Genomic DNA, 23,439 nt, shown 5'->3' with positions numbered 1-23,439 from the left:
CTGCCCTCTGCTGGACTCATAAGGAATTGTTCAATTTGTAAAGGAAACAAAAATAGCCCAGCCATTCTCAAAGACAAACATCTAAGAGGTAGTTAGTGGTTTGGTTTGGATGCTGCTCTACTTTTGGTGTACAAGAGGAAGGAAATGCAATGTAGTAGTGAGTGGGTACACTGTAGATGTAAATAATGTCCACATGTCATTTAAAATATTGCCATTACTTTAACTTATACTATGTTTTGATTCAGTTCAATTCAAATTTTATTTCTACAGCACATTTAGAAGCAACAGAGTTGACCAAAGTGCGTCACAATCAGTTAAGAACAAAAGTAGAAAAACAAACACAGAATGAATTAACATTAAAAAACAGGTCTGATGGTACTCAAACTGAGCTTGAATTAAGTCAGCGTAAAAAAGTGAGTTTTAAGACGTGATTTAAAAGACTGAACTGACTCTGAAGATTATTCCAGAGTCTGGTGCTGCAACTGCAAACTGCACTGATGGGAATTTAACTTAAAACCTGAGATTTGTCCTGGTGTGCTTGTGTAACAGCACCTTTGTAAGTATTACATACACTATGTACATATAACACACACAGACACATGCGTGTATGTATAACAACAACAACAACATATAATGAATTACATTTTTAATTTACATTTCCTTTTTTAAGAGAAGTTAGTGCAACTCTGCTTTTAGGTTGAGGGTTCGATTTTTCGACAATCGCCACAGATGGAATAAAAGATTTAGCCATGATGTCACCCCCTCATTAGGGAGGTCCCATTATGTAGCCTTGAGCTGAGTGTTTTTGAAACCGAATGTAAGTATATTTGCAAACTTATCAGATTTTGAGGTTTTTAAAGATGAAAAGCCTTTTGTTTCCTTTCATTGGGGGCTAATGACAAAAAGGGCAAGCAAATGCCAACGTGCCCCGCTTGGTTGGATTAGACACACTTTCCAAAGACAAAAAGAACAGAGAGGTTCATGGCTGATGCAACATAACACACTTTTATATCATGTTCCCCGGTGGTTCTTATTTCTTATGCAATGATCTCAAGCATAGCAGCGAGTCTACAACAGAATGGCTGAAAAAGAAAAGAGTCAAGGTGATACAAAATTCAGACCTCAGCCTGATGCTGTGGTGGGACCTTGAGAAAGCTGTGCTTAGACAAATGTACACAAACCTCAGAGAACAGAAGCAGTTTTATAAGGAAGAGTGGACCGAAACTCCTCAGCAACAAATTCCGAGGACTAGATACGACTATGTTTGAAAACCTGACCTCTTTCTCAAGTTATCGGATGTCCACACAACCATCCCACCGTGCCCACAGTGCCCCATCAGCCTTTTACAGCTAAAATAAAAAGGTCCCCAGGCTGAACTGAGATTTGAAATGTATGCGTACGGAGATACAGAAGCACATAAATAAATAATAGATCAAATGAGCTAGGAGCTAGTTTGTTTACAGCAGGTTGGACAAGCGCTGATATGGATCAACCTTCAGGCTCGCAACAACATCAATATTCCTAACAAAAATATTCATCTTGCAGCCTAACTCACATCGGAAACAAACAATTTAAAAATCTGCCCTGTCTCTGTTGAATTATGAGCATAATGAATGATCAGTGTGCTATGACTGTGTACGGGGCTGCACAGCCTGTCGGTGGGTGGTACTGTCTCCCAGCGTGGGTGCTGTGTGAGGATGCCTTGTGTGGCTCTGGCTGTGGAGTGAATTCACTTCACTTTCTGAGAATTAGAGATGAGCCGTCTCATCATGGCACCACTGTAATGATGCGCTGTGATATGTAAGCCACCACCAAATGGAGCTTCATGCACCAACAGGCTTTTCTTTCCTAGCTTGTTTGCTAGTTTGCAGTTTTAGGTGTCCACATATATCATTTCCCAGCTTGTCAAAATGACCAGAGGGACAGAGAAAGCAGCAATTATGCTGAAGGGGAAATTCTGTGCTCACCACCTAACATACACCGTAAGTCATTCAGGTTCTCATTAAGCCCCAAAATACTGGCATACTACTTTTTTTCAAGCCCTGTTTTATTTTTAGAAAATAAGTGAAACTCCTCTGAAAGCGGAATTTCCTCACACTTCAAAATCTCCGGTTTGTCACGTTAGTGTTTCTTGAGCTCTAAAATTTGTTCTCAGCATTAGCAACACCACTTTGACTAATTAACCTTAACACACTGGCCTTGTCTTTTCGGGCGCTGTCAAGGGGAAACTCGATTTGCATAAAAAATCAAAATGAAACTTAATATTTTATCAAAAAGATCTTTTTGATTGCAGAGGTGGAAAATTCAGCATTTTGGAAACAAGAATGCCGATGACGTATCTCATTTGACTAATGATCCCTCACAGTTCTCACTGCTTGGAAAAACACACGTGACCTTGACTTTGAGCACTGAGCCCCCATTACGTGATCCTCATGTGAAAGGTAAATTCTGACAGCACTTCTAAGAAGATTAAAGATTCTTATGAATTGTGCATAGACAGCTGAATGCCTCATCGTGGTATAAGCTAAAATACTGATTTGCATATCGGTCAAAAATGACATGGAGCTAAAACCAGCAGCTGTCCAGTTTAGCCTTACTTACTCCAAACCCTCCAGAATAACACAGTTTTGGATAATCAATACTTTTAATCTGCATAAAAACTGAAGCACAGCTTACAGGAGGCTGCAAGGAGCTTTGTGTGAAACAAGGTTAGCTCCTTTTTGCTAAGCTAAGCTGAGCGGTTAGCCCATTAGCTTCTTGTGTACACAGGGATGAGTTTGGCTAAGAAAGGAACTGGTGTATTTATTTTAAATAGGAAGTGTTACATCGATTTAATGTTGTTACTTTTTTGGTAACATTAATTTCTGGTAATTGAAAATGAATGTCGGGGCTGATTTGTGGCAGATGAATAGCAGCAAGAGTGAAAGAGAAGTTTTACAAGACAGTGTGAGAGCTGCTGTGATTTGTGGTTTGGAAACGACGGCACTAACCAAAAGACAGGAGGTCACGCAGGAGGTGTAAAAGACTTTGAAAGAAAGAAAATGAGTGCATCCGAAGGGAAAGCTCACTGTGGAGTGGTTTGGAGACAGCGTGGATGTTAAAATGTGCAGAGGAGGGAGAGTGCACATGCTGAAGGAAGGATACTGAAGATGGAGCTGCCAGTCAGGAGGAAAACAGGAAAACCACAAAGGTGATTCATGGATGCAGAGCGGAGGACATGCAGAGGTTTGCTGTGGCAGAAGAGGACACTAGGTAGAGGCACGTAGTGGCGACCCCTACAGGAAACAGCTGGAAGGAGAATTTCATCCTTTTTGAGCATAGAGCAGGAATCGACCTGATAACTTCCCCAGTTTTTCATTTTTCATTTCATGATTGCTTGCAGCAATAACAGGGAGACTTTTTGTCTTCACTTAAACAAACGGTTTTTCTTCCTATTAATTATTTGACTTCATAAGCTTAAAGTTATTCAGGGTTTCTTCCATAAGAACTTCAGAGAATATTGGAGAATTTTTTCTGTAAATCTAAAAAATATTCATTTTTTCTCAGTGTCCTTTTCACACCTGCTGCCCTACTGAAACTTATGGCGCTCGTCTTAAATGACTGTAATGTGCTAAAGCTGTGGTTTGGTATTGAATTGGTTTGAAATATTATCAGACGGATATTCGTGCCACCCTCTTATTCAAAACCCTACCAGTTTTGAATATTCTCCCACCTCTGAGCTGAGCTAAGCGTGCGTTACTGTTGTTTATGTCATCAGAATGACTGCAGAGGAGGCCGTTCATGACCACAGAAACCTCCTCTGGCCTGAAAATGGGCACATTGTGCTGCGAGCGGACAGGGTCTGTGACCTCAGAGCGGTCTGCATACACAATGACACGGGCTGTTCGTCAGGACTGACAAAGCCAATCGCTCATGTCGCTCGCACTGTGGCCGCGCTCTGAAAGGGCACGAATCAGCAGCACTGCCAACATCGACTTTTAAAATGAAAGCTGCCTCTATTAATCTTGTTTATGTTTGCCGTCCTGAAATTAAAAAAACTCCCACACAGACGAGTCTAAAAGTCAGACAATAAATTTATTAACAGTTTATCATGAAAAACAATAGAAAAATCCAAAAATTAAGTGCTCAGTCAGTTCAGTAAAATAAATACATAAATATAAAAATGGTAATAAAAACAGTTAGAAATAAGTCATTTTGCAGACTTAGTGTCACAATGCTCCCTGCCATTACCAAAGGCTTACGCGCCACATCTGTGTTCACATTTACAGTGGATGAGGCAGAAGAGCCACACAGATCAGCTGAACCTGTTTCCACTGGTTTTTTAAATTAGATGTCAGTCCTGTGATCCGTAGTTGTTCTGGTAACCAGGACTAAATCTGCTCAGTGCTTCCACAGACATTAAACGTAACGCAGGCTTAATACACATCAACACAAAAACAGAACCAATCAGCGTGTGAGGAGTGTTAGGAAGGCCAGCTGGTTGGTGCAGTCTGGTGCTCCAAGAACGACAAAAACTACAAAACCTACGTGTAACACGTTATCCAGTGTAGAGTGCGCTCACTAAATTCAAGGCTGTTTTATGTCTGCAATGACAACACGTGGCGCTGACTTGGCTGTATCGGTGATTTAGGCACAGTACCGGTGGAGGCACAAGGGAGCGACGCTTCACTGCACACTGGATGAACTTATCAAAGAGGAAACCTGCTCTAAAAGGGCAAACGATGGAAAGAAAACTGTGTTAGCAGTTGGCACATGACATTTCCCCAAGCTATATTTCTCTCTCTCTTTTTAACAATACACCTCTTGTTAATTTGAATTTATTCAAAGATCAAAATACGCTACATGTTATCCAGGAGTTAATTCCTGCACTGTCGCAGCTCTGCTGCCACCGCCATTCAACCACAAAGCAGCAGTGCCGCCCATCTAAAGCTGTGCTGTACACAAACCAAGACAGTGTTCCTGCTTTAAAAAACAGACACCGGGAGGAGATTCTCCTTCTTCCAGGGATGGTTAGGTTGCTGTCACGATGGCAGGGACCCGGATGGTGCTCGGAGCTGCCTGATTTTCATTCTCCACCTGATAGGTGACATCAGGGCGAGCGGTCGCCGCCTCCTCCTCCACGCGGTCAGTGATCGGCTCGTCCACCTCTTCCCGGGATCGTAGCTGTTCGAAGGATCTCTCAGCTTCTTCTGACAGACGGTTTTCCTCTTTCTCTTCCTCCCTCTGACCAAATGACACAAACATGTTTTTAAATGACACAGAATAATCATGAACATCGTCTCTGAATTAGACAGCTTCCTACCTCTTTCTTTATCCTGTAGTACTCATCAATGGCGTACTGATATTTGGCTGATGTTATCCCAAACAGGGAGGCCATCCTCTCCCCGAGGTAGTCGCAAGCTGTGGAAACAAAAGGAATACGTGGTTATAAAATACAAGCTGATCAAGTCACGCAGCAGTGAGTCAGGTTTTAAGTGTTAGCCAGCTTTGGTCGGCCATTCACAGCTGGCTGTCAGCTTCATCAAGCGGTGACCTCGAGCTGGCACGTCGCACAGTTTGCAGCTGAGTGCAAATTGGCTAAGATGAGAATTAGCACCTCCGAGTCAGAGGTCACGGTCCTGTCAAACTGCCCGACGACAGCCGCCTCAAGTGAAAGAGTTCAAGAACCTCACAAGCAGGGGGTGGAGGGATGAAAAAGAGGATTGGCAGGTTGATGGTGATGCTGACGCCGTACCTGTCCGTTGTGATAAAGCTGGACTGTGTTAGACCCGCCCCTCCTATATCACTGGACAGTGTTGTGACAGGAGCTCGTCTGTGTTCGCTCTTCAGTCGTGAATCTGGTTTCTCCTACAGCAGAACGCAAAGCAAGCTTCTTTAATTTATCACTGCGTAGTGCTGCGATATTTTGCACGCGTATAGTATTGATAGAGGAGCACCAAATACAGATATCTTATTAAATAAATGTCAATACTACGAAGAACACCACCATGCTGACATAATGTTAGCCGAGCCCCTGAAACACCACAAAGCTACCTGCTGATTCAGAGCTCTGTCTCTCGCTGTCTGTTCATTTTCTGACACTCTGCAGCCGACTGCAACTTGTGGCGATTAAATGATTGGCCGCAGTTTGAAGGTGTTGCTTTTGATGACAAGGCGAGGTAACTGCTGTATTATGATAAACATTTCACTGCCAACTTGACACCATAAATCGCAGAGTGATAGCAGACTGACTCCATCGTATGGCAACATTTATGGCAGGTGTAGCGACAGTGCTGGCCTGCTTGACAATCTCATTCTGTAGCGAAAGGAAAAAACCCAAACTGAAGCAAAAGATACAGGCGACTGACAAATGACGTGATGGGTAATATAACAGAAGGTTCCCCAATATCCACTAACAGTCAGATGCTAGCCACAGCGTCATCTGGAATAAGCGAGTGGCATCATGTGTGCAGAAACTGAGGCGGAGCCAGTGCATGTTGTAGAGATTAAGCTCTCAGCCAGGTTAGGAAGGCCTCGGTGTCCCGCCTGGAATACTTGATGTGGAGGAAGACTGCTAAATAAAACGGATGGGCAGCCAGTTTAAAGCAGTTTTAAATCAATTTACACAATCTTGGTTTAGAAACTGATGGCTTGTTGCTTGTTCTGTAACACTGTGGAGCTGAAACACATCTGTAACGACCCGCTACTGGGTGAAAATGATAACATCCAAATATAAAATAACCGAGGACGCTGCAGTAAATTGTGTAAGACTCTGTTTTATTTTTTATCAAGACTTCTTCTTCAGGAAAACTTTCAATTGTGGCAGAACATCCATAATTGACTATTAGGACTAAAATTTCACATTTATGAATAAGCAAGTTAAGTAACCGCATCCTGGAGGTGATCTGAACCTGTGCAAAACCAATAATCTCCTAAAATTAAAAGATATATGCAAATCACTGCTTTTTTTTTTATTTCTGTGAGAAATAAGAGGTAAATATTATCAGCAATATTACCGCTTTTCCAGTTTCTATTAAACCTCTGCAACATTTCCTAAAATAAGAGCCTAAGTGATGCGATGCATAGTAAAAGTCAGAAGTGTCCTAAAGAGTTTAATAAAGCATATGTAAAATAAATGTTGCTACACAAACCTGAGATGGTGGACGTAGCCGCTCTCCACATATGGAACCAGAAGTAAGGCCCCCAGGTCATCTTTGACTGCAGCACGAATCAAATGTAACAGTTACTTAAGAACAAAAAGAGACGACACAGTTTCTGTTATCTAATCTACTGTCCGCTCACTGGTCCTCACCCTCACCGCATCGACCGGGGAGGACAGCAGGTCCTTCCTCTCCTGCTCCTTCTCCTCTCCATCCTCCTCCTCGTCTGTGCTGTACTCCTCCATCGTCTCACCGCTGGAAAAATGGATGATCCGCCGGGGTGCCTTCTCCTTCTGCTGCACTCCTTTATCCAGCTCCTCCAGCTCCACACTCTCAAAGTCGTTGGGAGGGTTTGGACTGTGATTCTGGGGAGACATAGCAAGGAAGCAGAGATATTCAGACTAAACAGCAGGTCAGTGAAATAAGAGAAACCAGGAGCTGGAAGGTGCCTTTGTGAACAAACACACATCACAAACAAACAAAAACGACAAATATCTAATAGTAACATCTTCACCAAGGAGAACAACCATGACACAGCTGACAAGTGACAACAAGCTACACTTTCATCGTTAGCAAGGCTGCTATCACCTCGCTAACGGCGGTAATTATGGAGGCGAGACTACCGACCGGCCGCACGTCCATGTTCCGTCCTATCGACACATTAACGTTGGTGAGATAGAGGGATATATCGGCCATTGTTGCGTCTTCTTTGTATCTCGGGATGCTGCGCCCACAGCAACGTCGCGCCTCCGTACGGCCCGGCCCGGAAGTGCCGTCACGCGCCTCGTGCGCGTAACGGTCACGGCGCTTTTCACGACAAATATCAAAATAAAATATAAAAAAAATACATAAAAAGAAAATAAAAGGCGTCTTTACTGTTTGACAAACAGATATGTAAATATTCTGAAATCTTTCTGTAAATTATTGTCAGACTTGTTATGTATTTGTTGTGATTTATTTTATTTATATTGAATGTTTATTGTTAGATTTCATTTATAGTTTCGGTGTAACATTATAAAAAATATACATTACAACTACATGTTATTTTAACAAGGCTTTCCCCGCTGCAGCAGCAGCAGCAGAGAAATCACAGGATTCAAATAAAGGCGACTGTGATGAAGTTTCAGGGTCCTGGTTTTGTGCTCAGTGTCACGGAAACCAGAAAAGACCTGCCATTAAACTGGGATATCCGTGGATCAACCTAAATATCTAGGGGACATGTCAAACAGGAAGGCTTTTTAAAAATTTTATTTCAGACAAATATTGTACGGTATGTGTTAATATCACCTTTGCACTGTACTATAGTAGGTTTGCATTATTTACAGTTATACATAAATACATACATTTGATCTCCTATTTAAATTTTTGCTGACTGTCTGTCCTCACAAACACAGTGTTTATCAGCCACGCTGGTGGGACATCTGTGCTCACAGGCAGAGACACGTGCCCAAGATGGCCATATTAAGGATATTCACTCCCACTGACATTATCGAGCCAAGAGTAGAAGAAACAGTCTGAGAATTTAGATCACGCTGGGTTTTAGGCTCACAGGCATACACTGACCTCTTACACTGTTTATGACATAAAAGAGACAAACGAAAAGCATAATTGGTCCCCTTTGAACTCACATTTAAAGCCTTGACGCGATAGTGTTCTTTTTTCCAATCCTGGAATCAAAAGAATTAGTTCATGTAATCACAAACAGTGGAAGAAGAGAACATGTCCATAATATAGGACTAAATCTCAGCTATAGTTAAGAGAAAAAGAACATTAAAAAAGCTTTAAACTAATGTTAACCCGCGGATTAACCATGAATGAATTATTGAACAGCCTGCTGGAATATTCCAAGAGGCAAAGAATCTGTTAAAGTGGCTGTAACATTTCATTTTGAACCTTATTTCATGTATAAGTACATTATTATGGCCTATTATTATAAATTATCTATATTATTACCCTGCTGTGCAAAAGTCCCAGACCAACTGTATTTAAAACCAACGTTTTGCTGGGAACATAAGAACCAGCTACAGTGATTTATTGAAATTGGTTTGTACAATTCTAAAAAGCTTGAAAGTCAAATAGTTGGTAAGACCACCTTTATTCTTCAGCCTGAACTCTCTTAGTCAAGCTTCCGTGTAATGTATTTAGGTAGTCTTCAGGACTAGTTCTCCAGGCTTCTTGAAGGACATTCAAAGATCTTCTTTGGGTGCTGGCTGCCCTTTGTTTTGTTTTCTGTCGAGGATCCACGCTGCCTCAGTAATGATAAGATCTGAGTTCTGAGGGGGCCGATCCATGACTGATAGTTTTCCATTGTGTGGATTTTCTATCCTGGTATGATTTTACTGCATTGACAGTGTGTTTGAGATCATTGTCATGATACAAAATGAAGCCATCTGCAATCAGATGCTCTCCTGATGGTGCTGCAGGATCAAAATCTGACTCTACCTTTCTGGGATCATACGTCCATCAAATTTGACAACATTCCCAACACTACTGGCTGACCGCAGTCTCAAACCATGACAGAGCCTATACCGTGGTTTACAGATGGCTGTAGGCACTCAGTGTTGTACCTCTCGGCTGACCTCCTCTGGACATAGTGATGACAATTTGAACCAAAAATGTCAAATTTGGATTCATCACTGCATTGTCACTCATTTTCAGTCTAGTTTTTGTGTATCTTGACATACACTCACCCCTTTGTCCCAGTTAACAATGGCCTCTTGACAGCCACCTTTCCACTGAGCCCATAAGGCTTCAGTGAACAGTAGACGGATAGTCTGCTGTAGATAGTTTTCTTTAGGCCTGACACTTCTGCTTTTGTCCCCCACCTGCCCTCCACACCATGCAGAGATGTTTCAAGTTTTCAGTTAATAGCTCTTTGACTGTGGGAAAAATACTATCTTATGTCTGTCAAACAGTTTTATCTTTGGCATTTTTCAATGACTTTGGAAAAAATGAAAACAAATGACATGTTTTTGTTACAGTAACATAGCGACAATTTAAAATTCTTCACTAAGTTATCTTTCATGTGTAGAAACAATGCTGGTTCATTCCTTGAGTTAGGCGCCTTTTTATGCTTGAATGATTCACAGGTCAGTGGCAGTGGCTTACAAACAAAAAGACATTCCTCTGAAAGTGATCGCGTACCAGGAGTGGCCTGAAATGTGTTAAAAAACAGCCGATATCCAAAGAAAAACTTTGAAAGACCTTCAGGAAGCCTCAAGAACTGTTTACCACGAGCACTTTAACCCAAAAGTCTGTGTCTTTGCAAGAAAAATATAAAGACATGACTGGCGGCTTCTGCACAGCACTTTACACTGATGGCACTTTGAATACGTTTAACAGCTGATAGAACTCTGACTGCATCATCTCTGCTTGTGATTGGTCCCACTCATGAAATTACATTTTCAACCAGTAGATGTCAGTAGACATTCATCCAACTCTCTGAGGCAGCTGTGCAATTGAATCGGTGGTGAATTATTTGGCTCTGGGTGCCAATTTATACAAATCACGAGCAGGAACCTGAATATCTGCACATCGAATAATCACTCATCCTGTTTAGTCACGAATTCCCTCCCTGGGTAGCTGAAAAAAGAAATCACTTCAACAGGAAGGATTTGCTCAGGGGGCCAGCAGCCACTAACTCTCACAGCTATGATGTCATGAGATCTAAAAGCTAAAGTCACCCCATAAAAAATCCCTGTCTGCCTCATTTTGTGACTTCACAAAAATGTTTGCTTGAGGTCGGAAATCAGCTTCATTTAAAAACAGTTTTATTAGTTCTGAGCCAAACTAGACTACCTCATATCTAGAAAGTCCCTCGATCCTCTCACGCTAAGGTTCTTTTAACATCCTCCTCCTTTTCTGTGGATATTGCTTTTGCCCTCTCGCGGGATTCACAGCTTTACCTCTTCCCACCTAGTTTGCTTGAAATAGAGCAAATCATAAATTGTCTCGCTGTTTTTCATTTGTTCAGTCTTGTTTCCCATTAACAGCGGACAATAGCACTTAAACAGGCCATTTGTAATCTGTCACACGATTACTCAGGTCGGCTGCTGGAAATCAGATAAAACATTGTGGAAAATTATGGAAAAGGTCACTGCTGTTAGAAGTTGTTACATATTGTTTCACTGCAGATCCAAGAATCTGCTACCACACTAAGGATTTTTGTATTATACCTGCTCCAATAAAGCACTAATTAACAGAGGTGGGGGGATCAGTCCAAATATCGATAGCACTGATACCTACGCTGATACTAGCAGAATAGGATACTTTGTTTCTGTCCTTTAAGTTCAGTAAACAGCACAGTGAACTGTGCTAAATTATTCTTACTGTTGGAAATGAAAAATGACAACATAAACATGCAGCATGGAACATGTCGAACCTTTTTGTGTTGACTGTCATGTTTATTTTCTTTAAAGCTTATAGCACATTTGAACAACAGAAGCTGTGTTAGACACATTTACATTCCAGGGCTCCAAAAAACCCAGTTTCAAAATTAACCAAGGTGTGTTTAACTAATGTTAAATAAACTAAATGTGTCCAGAATTTCCAAATTAATGATGATTCATCTCGTGACCCTCATCTCCCTACATAAGCTGTGTAAGCTCTTTAAAGACGGGATCTGTGTTTATAGCAAAATTTGCATTGCTGCACAGCACTACTTATTAAATAAGTAGGTACAGTTTAAAAGTTATTTTCATTTTTTTTACTTTGTCTTTAAAACTTGAGAGAGATCGAGGCTTTGGATTTTCTACAGAGAGAGCACTTAAATTTTTTTTTTTTGACTGGATCCTCACCTTAAATTGTCCTCTCCAGGATTCAGTTGGAAGTGGCATGAAATCACCTGTGTCGGGCTGGCTGGGGAGCTGTTGTTTCATGCTGATCTGATTTGATTGGCTCGTGCTCCACTCCTGCCGGGAGCCAACACCGAGAGGGTAAACAGTCCCGGATTTGATTCAGCTGCACCAAATAAGGTGTTAAAAAAACAGCAGCCAAATAACAACCTGCGTTTGTGGATGTGTTCACCTTTTCTGGCTTTGAGAGAAGCTGTTCGCGCTTTAAATAAGGACTCACTGATTTGACTTCCCGGACTGGATAAGAGCATATTTATGAAATCAGTTCCAGTATAATCGCAGATATTAGGACTGCGCCGAGCTATTATTCCTAAACCCTGAGCAAAGTTTATTCAGGTGTTCCGAGCAAACTCTGTGGAAATGATGTGTGTGTGCAGGACAATCCTGTGCGCTGCACGGTATGTGTGCTCCTCGCTAAGGAGTGCATTGTCTCAGCTTTTCATGATGGCATCCATATTATGGCATGCTCTCTCTCAGCGATGTCCCTTTTACACCCGGAGTGATATGAGCTCTGCTGTCGAGATGAATCATCCCTCTCGCTGGCCCATTGCTTCCAGATAGTTATAGCTTTATACGGCCTCGCGCATACCTTTCATTGAGGTTGTAGGAGTACCGTTAACGGCTCTGCAAAACACGGGAACAGACAAGGGAGATCTTGAGAGGTGATGATTCAACCAAGACAGCTGAAATAAAAATACGCTGTCTGACACATGGTTACGTGGCAGAAATGGCTTAAATCCACATGCAGAGTCTGGCTCACTGCTGGGACTCTCCAAACTCTGGCGTTAACAGCACATTCAGACTCTAACTTTTAGATTACTTAGACTTCTTTTATTCACTAATCGCATAAACTCCACAGTCCGTGTACCAAGGAGTGAGTGGCCAGGCTCACACTTACACATGTCAGGCCCAAAGTCTCTATTAAAGCTCCCCTACCATCTAAAAATGGAAGTAAATGAAACGGCACCTGTAAGCCTCAGAAATACATTTGGAAACTTTTTAAAACTGATATCTGAATTATTCCATAATTTAACCTCCAAATGGATCTCCTTTTAACCCCCTTCTGTTTTCTAGCTTTTTGCACAGTGACACTTTAAATACCCCCACGCTGCAATCATCTGTGCTCCTCTGGTTTGAAAATCAGAAAAGGGAAACGGTACATTTTTGTAGGAGCGACTTTGATTTTGTTTGGAAAATTATTTGCACTATCTAACAACAGCCTCATTAATATGGCTCCTTTTTGGTTTTTTGTAGTAAGTTGCAGCAGTTTTAAAGGTTGATCTCCAAACTTCTACACGGTGACAAATGTAAGGACGAGTTTAAAGCTTCACTCGACTGAGACAGAACTGTTGTTTCATGTGAATTTATGATCAGGTAAAATGTTACTGCATGACCTGAACTGGAAGTTAAAACACCATTTTTATATATAGAAAAGCCATAAATATAGTTTTCTTTTTGGGCTCCTGAACCCTCGAATATCTGTATGTGAGACTATAATAATGTCACTTTGTCATTGTTGATGTTTAGTATATGAGGCAGGCGGTGGAAGGGTAGCTAAGCTGTTTCCATGTTCTCAAGATTTAAAGATATAAACAGAACAATATTAGGAAATTATGAATTATTCTTGCTTAGCATATATATCATGTTTCATAATAATAAAACCAACCTTTATACACCCTGTTGTTAAGACAACAGGGTGTATAAAGTATAAGGGCTCAATAAGTTGCTTATAGGACCACCTTGTGTCTCCCTCTTATATTTTATATTCCCCTTGCTATAAGAGCTGTGTAGCACCAAAATTTCTCATCTGTGGGATAATAAAGGTTTATTCTATTCTATTCTACTCTATACATGCGCCTGCACTACTAGACTGTTCAGTTTGGATGTTTCAGATAATTTTTCTGATTTTTTTGACATTATTTAAAGACCAGCACACGTGAGTTTAGAAAGGGATGTGATCGTCTTCCCAGCTTTGAATGTTACGCTGTGATTTCAATAAGAAAACCAGGCTGTGGTTTCTGACAGTGAAAAGTATGAGTAGCAGGTCTGATGCTTTTTTAATTTTATTTCTACCATTGTCTCATGTTAACTTGTTATTCGTCAGCTTAGCATGAGGATTCATATTTAGAAATGTGATGCGTGCCACAGTCATCACCCATGTGGTTTGTAGCCGCCAGCGCGAGGCTAACCTTTCAGCATCTTTTAGCACTAAAGTAGAAGGTACATGAGCAGCTCACATTTTAGATCAGATGCATTTGTCCATTTGCATTTGCTGTGAAGCATTATATGATGATTTTTTTCTTTTTTTAGTTTAGAAGTCTTATTACGTCACAAAAAGCTCTTTTTGATATTTATCTGCCATTGTGGAAAGTTTTCTGGGGCTCAGTGAGGCAGAAACTGACCAGTGTTCCTTTATCCATCAGTTCTGGTTATATGCTTATAGAGGCACTGCAGCAGAAACGTAGCCACCTTCTGAAAGGAAAAATATTTCATGAGTCTTTTCAGTCTGCTTCGACGCTCCATTCCCTTCACTAATGACAGTCACAGTAGTCAGCCAGCGAATGAATCACTCACTTTTCTTCAGCTCGCATTAACTCCTCGCTCATTGTCACACTTTAACAAATGTCTTAGCACCTCCCCGGCAGTTATTGTGCTCTGCCCGTATTTCAGCTCAAGGTTAGCCACACTGAAAGGCTGAAGTAGTGAACGGTGACATTCCCTGTCATACAGCCGAACTACTCCTTCCCACTGGATACAATACTAATCAACCACCAGAGTTATGTCCAAGAAATAATCCCTTCTTCTCTGTGAAAAAGGGAATTAAAAGATGTACTCAAAACTTCTGTAGCCATACGTGACAGACAGTCCAAGTCAAGCATGCATTAAGCTTAATTCTGTGTGACCGCAATGCAGTGTTCAGTTAAGATTTATGAATAGTGCTGTCGCCTCTGTCGAGCTTCTTATTCCTGCTTACAGCAGTTTATTGTGACACATTTATTTGAAGGTTTGTTATCATTTCTGAAACACAATCAGTCATAAAAATATTTGCACAGCACGATCGTTAGCACAGTTTCCTCACAGCAAGAAGGTCCTGGGTTCAAATCCACCATCTGGCTTTTCTGTGGGAAATTTGCATGTTCTCCAGGTACTATGGCTTCAAAGACATGCAGTTACTGGGGTTAGGTTAATTGGTGAATCCAAGAACGTGAATATGAACGGTGGTCTGTCTCTATGTGTTAGTCCTGCAATGGCCTGGTGACCTGTGCAGGGTGTACCCTCCCTCTCAGGTAGTTGGGATAGCCTGTAGCCCCGCCCATGACCCTGCAATGGATACGCACAAGAAGATGGAAGCTAAATATCATAGGGAGAAAAGAAATGTTATGAAATTTTAAAAAAAAGAAGTTTATATTATAGAGTTTTTAAGAAGTAAAAATGGGAAGTTCACCAATCTGCAATTAACTCCACCTGGAAATTGTTGAACAACTTCAGAGTAACATTCCTCAATTTTAAATTATAAAAACTTTAATCTATAAAACATCATTCAGAGTCTGAGAATATGGAGAAATCTCTGTGGGAAAAACACACGGCTTCTCTGGACCAAATCTAATTTAATATGGACCAAAGAGAAGTGGAAAACTGCTCTGTGGGCAGATAAACCCACATTTTAAGTTCTTTTTTGGAAAGAGCGGACAGCACATTCAGTGCCTATGGAACTGGCAGCTTGCAAAAGGCACCAGTAATGCTGACAGTTATATACAGGTGTTACAGGAACATCTGTTCCCATTCAGATGATGTCTTTTTTCATGGAAGGCCTTGGCTTTGTAGTAGAAAAGTCCAGGTGCTGAACTGACCTGCCTGCAGTGCAGCACATTCACCAATTCAAAGCATTTGGATCATCATGAAACAAAATATGCAACAAAGACGACCCTGGACTGTAGAGCAGCTTAGAACAGCGATAAGAATGGGACAATATTCCTCTCCCAGAAATTCACCAAATCCCGTTTGCGGACTGTTAAATAAGGGGGATGCTACACTGTGGTGTTAGTAATGTTTTTCACACAACGGTCCATTAAATGAAGTTTAAACATGTTTTCTATGCTCTATTCTGAATAAAATACAGATTTACAATATTTATTGCTTTCCATTTTTATTCCCATTTTTCACAGCATCTCAACTATTTTGGAATTGAGACGTATGTTAGGTATGATAAATTTAAGCAAAGCACCATGCTGGTACTAAAATACTGTTACCAGCTTACCAAATGACGAAACAGCATATGACTAAGGCACCAAATGCTCCCAAGGCACCTGGAATGCTATTCGGAGCATTTTATGCTTTGTGGTGTGTTGTTTCACATCATGCATTTGGGGCAATTGACATTGCTAGCCCTATTCTGAACCCTTGCATGTCATGTAACACTATGAAAAGTGATAAATGTGCAGATATAAGACACAAAAAACACTGGAGGTGGTGCAAAATTTGCTGACATCACATGGATCCCATAAGCCTATATCATCCACCGAATAACGGACTACAAAACTGTCTGATGACGCGCCAAAAAGTAGTCCACCCAGACCATCTTCCATTGTGTCCTGGATGTTTGTGGTCTAGAGAAAAATAAGAGGCCAAGTGAGCTGAGAGTGCTCACAGAAATGCTTTCCTTCTGCTCAGCCTGAGTAACATTATTAAAAATAAAAGCAAACAATTATTTAAACATCAGCTGGAATCACATACGACAGCTGCTTATTAAACATTTGCAGCTTTGATCACACTGGGACTCCTGCTAAAAACGGCTATTTTTTAAAATTTATTTATTTTTGCTTTAATGGGATCATTTACAGCAAATATGTTACAGATTTGTACTTCATAGCACAGTTACATCTGCAGTTTGTGTCATGCTTTTGTAGGCAGATACAGTTCCACCAAAGTTATAAATGAACTCAGGTACACGCAGATGTGTGTTTAAAACATGTGTTTAACCGTAGAGATAGATTAAGGATATCGTGGCCGTCAATAAATAGCATTGTTGAGGAGTCTATGGCATAAAATACAATGAGATAATTAGAAAGATAATAGAAAATTATTCTGATAATTCTGGGTGTGAAATGTCTCCACAGCTGCCTGCACTTCTTTCCTATTTACTAGATTATGTATCATAGTAAATATGAGTGATATAGCACATATAGCACATGAGTGATTGAAGTGGGAGGACAGTGTGAGCGCAGCCACACACCCGTTCGTCTGATAATCATCAGGAAGGAAGTTTGTGTGATTTTCAAATCAGGAATTTAAAATAGAAAAACTACAAATGACACGTGCACAACTTGCACCATATTTAACATAATCATTATTCAAAGAAAAAAACATGTTTAAATAGCATCTCTTGATCATTTAATCAATGCAGGGCCCCGTACTATTCAGCTGCAGCTTCAGTACTGCTTTCAGGCTGTACGTGTTGCTCGTCTGCTTCTAAATGTTAAAAAACAGAAGGACGATTTCTAACTGACATGTAACACTAACACGCGGCTCGTGGTGAGGGCTAGCTGGCAGCAGCTTTCAGACAGCTTACCATCTCTGCTGCGATGCCACTTGGCAACTCGCAAGTTCTGTATTTTGAATGTGTGGCTTCGGGCTTCCTCCCATCCTACCAGCATGTGCGCACCACAGGTATCCACGCCCGCTCATCAGAACTAAACACACCGGTGGGGAGCTCAAGGATGGCGTTTAGCTACATTAACATGATCACTACCTTAGATGAGCACCTAAATGTCCTTAAAACTACTTAGGAACAAGGACACTTGTTCACTCAAGAACTTGCTTGAGAATGAGCTATTTAGCAATTAGCAGTTTTTCCAAATGTGAATGTAGTTGATAGCACTTGGCTAGCACGTCCAAATATAAAGAAATGTTGCCTGAAAAAGGTCCCGCAGCTATATCACGATACACAGGGCAATATTTAACTCCCTGCTTTATGTTAGAGGCAAACAAGCATAGCTATTAGAATCAGCATAAAGCTCGACAGTGCACATTATCATAACAGTACGCTAATAGGACCTTTAAAAGAGCTTACATCAGAGTAGCATATGACAAGCAGCAGGTAGGCGCAGGCAGGTCTGACTTTCTGTAATACAAGAGCACAAAGGAAATGAGGCAGCATCTCCTCAGTGAAAGAGGGGGAGAGAATATTAAATACTATTTCACGGGATATTTGGGCACCAGCTGTGCTGATAAAAAAGGCTTTCATTGCTTACTCTGCTTTTGTGTGGATTTTGCAAGCAGTGAAACCACAGCAGAATGAAAAGCTAGAAAGGGTGTCACCGGGTTTATGTGCCTTTTACATTTTGGTGGCATTCGTGCTGCGGTAGATGCATTTGAATTGTTAATAGAGCGCAACCTATGATGCAAACCCTCCCAAAACATCCAACCAAGACACACAGGCGTGTTTCTTCCATCTCTAGGTGTCTGTAATGAACAAGCTTGGCTTAATCAACAACACCTCATCTAAAGGAGGAAAAAAATAAGGCAGCATTTGTGTGTCCTAATCACTGCCTCTGACTCTGAGGTGTTTATCAGCTCTGATCCATCTTCCTCTGAGGGAAACTGCCTATCACAGAAATTCATTTTCCCATGTTTGCATTCTGAGTCCACACATCAAAACATCCAGTTAACTCAGGGCCTCGCTGTTTGCATGGGCATATTAATGCAGCTCATTACATCTGAATCAACAGAGCAAAAAGGCAAGGATATAAGATTATTCGCTAAAAGCAGAATAAAAAAAAAAAGTACTCAGAGGGAAAGAAACTTATTTGTGAGCTAAGGCACTCTGATTCCTCTTTATGCATTTGAAATATTTCCTAGTTCAAACACCTTAACTCAAAATACCTTTCAGGGCAAGCTCAAATACGTTTCATCTGTGCCCCAGGTGCTGATCGAGTTGCTGGCATTACAGACATCAAGTGATAAATGTGAAACGTGCAATACGTTAAAAAGACATCACTGTCTGGTTGGAATGATTTGCAGCTTTAGAAAAGATCCAGACGCCATAAATATGAAAACAAAGCACGACAATGAAGGGGAGTATGAATCTGTTCTAGCATGTTTTAGTGCGCAGTCAGCCAGACACATTTAGGAAGAGTCGATTTAGCCATGGTCAAGATGACCTGCTGAAGTTCAGAGCATCAGAACGAGGAAGAAAGGTGACTTTAGGGACTTTGAATGTGAAGCGATCTGCTGGGATTTTCTCTCACAAACACCTCGAGGGTTTACAGAGGAAATATCCAGTGAGCATTTTTCTGGTGCCAGGTCAAGGGAGAGTGGCTTGAATGCTGATAAGAGGGCAACAGTAACTCAAATAACCACTTGCTACATCGAAGGTATGCAGAACAGCAACTCTGAATGCACAGCACATGTCAAATCTTGAAACAGATGGGCTACAGCAGCAGAAGACACTGGGCTGTCACTCCTGTCAGCTAGGAACAAGAAACTGAGGCTACAATTCACACTGACTCACCGAAACTGCTGAAAAGAAGATTGGAAAAATGTTGCCTACTCTGATGAGTCTCGATTTCTGCTGCTGGTGTGATAGCGTGGGGGATAGTTTCTTGGCACACTTTGGGCACCTTAGTATCAACTGAACATTGTTTAAATGTCGCACCCGACTCGATAATTGTTGCTGACCATGTTCATCCCTTTAGACCGCTGTACCCATCTGCTGATGCCTGCTTCTAGCAGGATAACGCACAATGCCACAAAGCTCAAATCACCTCAAACTGCTTCCACAGTCACAGATCTCAAACCAACAGAGCACCTGTGGGATGTGGGATGTGGGTGTGAAGTAGTCAGACTTGAATGTCAAGGAAGGTGGTAGGGAAGCAGACATTTCAGGTTTCCACAGTGGACTCCATCATACGTGAAACTTAACAAAACTCCCCCCAAAGTACCTTAATCAACAAAACTCGAAAGTACATGGATGCAGTAACACAGCTCACGCCTCCCCCCTCATCTGAAGCTGGCAGAGACTGGTTATATATAGGCCCATCAATTTCCCCTCAATGAGTCCAGCCAGTACCACTCACTTGAACTGAGGACCTAAAACTCTACACAGATGACAAAAAATGACAAAAATCTGCTCTCACTTCTAATTATCACATTTACACAACTAAACGGCTCTATTTACAAAAAAAAAAAAAGTCTAACAAATCCCTTTAGACCTTGAAACAAACAAAAGGAAGCATTTCTATGGTAGAACAAACCCCCCCTCTTGGTTCCACCTGCTGATGTCATGTTTGACAAATCAGGAAATGCTAGGCGGGCTTTCCCTCACACCTGACCTACATGAAGACTGAAAAGAAAGAACAAAGGAAGTATGAACACATGTCAAAATCGGCAACATAATAAAATATAAAGAAACATGTAACTGAGTATTTGCTTTCATTTGCAGAATGTTTGTTTTGCCAGCAGCAGAATGTTTACACAAACAAACCCGGGATAGTTAGAGCATGTTACTTTGTTACTTTGTTACTTTGTTACATTGTTACTTTGTTACGTTGTTACGTTGTTACTTTAAATATAGAGACAGAATAATGTGCATAATGTGCAAAAACAAGTCAACACATCTGGGACAAGTGGAGAGCATTACAACTGCTCATCCACTTTGCCACAGTGGGAGCAGATTTGTATGATGGAAGTACAGCCAACAAATCTGCAGCAACAAATACTTCCAGCACCTTTCTGAACCTTATCGAAGAATTAACACAGTTCTGAGGGTGTACGGAGGTCTATCCTGAAATTATCAATCTAGTGTCCAGTGAGTGTTTGTATTATGTAAAAATGTCTCTTATTATGTTAAAGCGTAAGTGTACAAAATACATGGAAAGCAAACTGCATCATAATTTGTCTATTTTAATCAAAGAGATGACGCGGCGTTAAACTTCCAAGCTTAAACACAGCTGTCACACGGGGACCAGTTGGGCTGTTTGTGTCCAGATGTACTCTCAGATCAGTTCACATGGTTGAGCTTCTGATATATTTATCTTGTGAGTTGTTGTCAGGGGAAGCAGAAAGCGCATCGTGTTGGAATTCATGAAATAAAGAAGATGAAGCAGTGACAGTGCGGCAGCTGAAAGCGATCGTGACGTCCATCGTGAATTACATGGCCTCATGCAGCTCTCGGCAGTCGCCGTCTGCAGGTAAATCTATACTTTGCTTTAGAATGTTTCAGTAGCACCGGCTTACACTCGCAAATCTCTGTTTTTGTACCATTTGTGTTCATGTGATGGTCAAAATTCAAGATTCTTTATTTGTCACGTGCACGGTTATACAGGTATAACACTCAGTGAAATGTGACCTGACACGTCGACAGCTGTTACAGTCTCCAGTGTTCTTACAGAGACATATCATAGAGACATATTAATGTTTATACAGTAGAGGTATTGATCAATAGTGTAGGACTGATACTTTATTTCTGTCCTCTGGGTTCAGTATGTAGCTCCCTGGATTGTGATAAATGAATTATCTTTCTTGTCTGAACATTTTGACCCTCACAACTATTATTTTAATAGAAAATATCTCATTTAAACAACAGAATGTGCTGTGAGACACATTTACATTGTTACTTGTACTGGTATTAGTACTGGTAATATTAGTATCGGTATCTTGCCCTGTAGTTACTTGGTGTAGTACAGAAATCTGTAGTATTGCAGGGCTCTATTATAAAGTGTCTACAGTGCTTACGTTGAAATATTCCATTGTAACAAATCAGAGTTTTTCAGGTATTTTCTGCTTGATCAGCAGATCTCAGGATGTCATTAGTTTAATCAGTTTGTAAAGAAGACATTCTCCTTTGTTGCTCTGTCTTCATTGAATACATTACAAAGGGATTTACGGGTCTTGACATGCAGTCTTAAAAAGACATATAAATGATTTTGTGAAATCATCACTGGGAAACTGTAAAGCTTTGAAAATTTTAGCTATTTTATTTTTCATTTTTTCTTGTTGAGATTTTATTAAGCTGACTGGAACAAGTTTCTCTTGTAAATGAGACAATGGCTCTTAATGGGATAAAAAAGGTTAAATAAAATAAAAGTAAACAGTTCAGCTGCATTTACATCTGGGTAACCTCATTACAGGCACCACTGAGGGTAGGGCTGCAGTGACTTAACTAACCTGCCAGGAGCATAGCTGGTGCCATGAAGTCGACTGTTAGCAATGCATCATGGAAATCCAGCTCAAAAAATACTTTTCACTCAGAAAATGTGCATTTAAAAAATGAATTAAGTGAGCGTCACAATCTAAAACTCCAAATAACCTTTGTTTTTATAAAAACCTAAATAATAAGAGCTGTACTATTGATTTTATTTTTTATTCCATTCTTGTGTTTTGGGAGCTAACAGGAAGTCAGCCTGTTTGGCCAGTGGAGGCCTCCATCATTGTGTCCATGTGTTCAGCTTAAAAATGACTTTAGTGTGAATCCTCTGGGGGCCAAGAGCCAAGAGTGACCACAGCTGAATGATGTTATTGACTTGGTGTATATCACGGGTGGATGTGACTGAGCTCCTGCGGACATTAGTCACACCCGTGTGGTAGCAACTCATCATTGATGGTTTCAAGCATATGACCTGTGAGCACAGACAAATCACAACAAAGGATCTGATACAGCCGCCTGTGTAGCTTTGTTAATTATTAAAATATATTAAAATTAAAAAACTAATAAGTTCTAATAAGAGTGAAGCCCTTTGCTGGAGTACACATTTTGTGGGCTTTTGACTGTATTTTGCACCACAGTGTGTTGCAGGTTGCTCAGAACAGATTGTGTCATTAGAGCGGTTGGTCATCATTAGCAATGAGATTGTTTACAGAATGTACTTGAATGAAATGTGATGATTAAATGTCTGTATTTAGGTTTATTGGTGTAACCCAGTAGAGATCAAATTGGGCTAAAATGAGTTAATTAATGCTAAAGTAGAACAGAATTTAACAATATTAATGTCACATGTACACAGGAAGACTTGAGAGCTCCCTCTAGTGGTCCCTAAAAAGGTTTAAGGCAATTCTGCTTTCTCTTCCCTTTTCAGACCTACAGCTTACGTCCATGTATTTTCTACACGCTGCTGTGTCCCTCGCTGGATTGCCAAGAGCCAAAAAAAGAGAAAAACTAGGTAGACCCAAGAATAATTGATCCAAAATGCAGTGACGGCGCGCTAACCTAAGCCTCAAGATTAATTTGGTCAATTAACAAGCAGCCTCTGCGGAAAAGAGCAGCAATGTAGTACAGATAATCTCGTAAAGTCATGCACCAACAACCTAAAACTGTTATTAATGAGAGAGGGTGATTCCCCAGCGCTCAGGTTTATTCAGATTCACGTTTTTACGGACTTACTGATACGCTCAGGCGCTGAAACAGCAAAAAGACACCCCACTGGCTCCAAACGTCCCCAGAAACAGTTTAA

At 40.9% G+C, this 23,439-nt stretch overlaps 1 protein-coding gene across 4 annotated transcripts; it reads right to left on the bottom strand.

Annotated features, from left to right (window-relative positions):
* Window positions 1–4,055: 4,055 nt before the first annotated feature.
* On the bottom strand, window positions 4,056–7,939 carry LOC101465326 (protein FAM177A1). Of its 4 annotated transcripts, none has more exons than XM_004542252.3 (5): window positions 7,728–7,939; window positions 7,292–7,504; window positions 7,131–7,197; window positions 5,303–5,400; window positions 4,056–5,223 (listed from the first exon to the last, which is right to left on the bottom strand). In XM_004542252.3, the coding sequence occupies exons 1-5, from the start codon at window positions 7,833–7,835 to the stop codon at window positions 5,011–5,013; spliced, it is 699 nt and encodes a 232-aa protein (XP_004542309.1). In that variant the 5' UTR covers window positions 7,836–7,939; the 3' UTR covers window positions 4,056–5,010. The 4 variants fall into 4 exon arrangements, with proteins under 4 accessions (XP_004542309.1, XP_004542310.1, XP_004542311.1 ...); XM_004542253.3 differs by having other exon boundaries at window positions 7,298–7,504; XM_004542254.3 differs by having other exon boundaries at window positions 7,767–7,939.
* Window positions 7,940–23,439: the final 15,500 nt, after the last annotated feature.

The sequence above is a fragment of the Maylandia zebra genome, linkage group LG15 (assembly GCF_041146795.1).
Source record: "Maylandia zebra isolate NMK-2024a linkage group LG15, Mzebra_GT3a, whole genome shotgun sequence".
In the NCBI taxonomy this organism is placed as follows: domain Eukaryota; kingdom Metazoa; phylum Chordata; class Actinopteri; order Cichliformes; family Cichlidae; genus Maylandia; species Maylandia zebra.
Note: the sequence above shows the minus strand (reverse complement) of the source record. Positions and strands in the feature narration are given on the sequence as shown.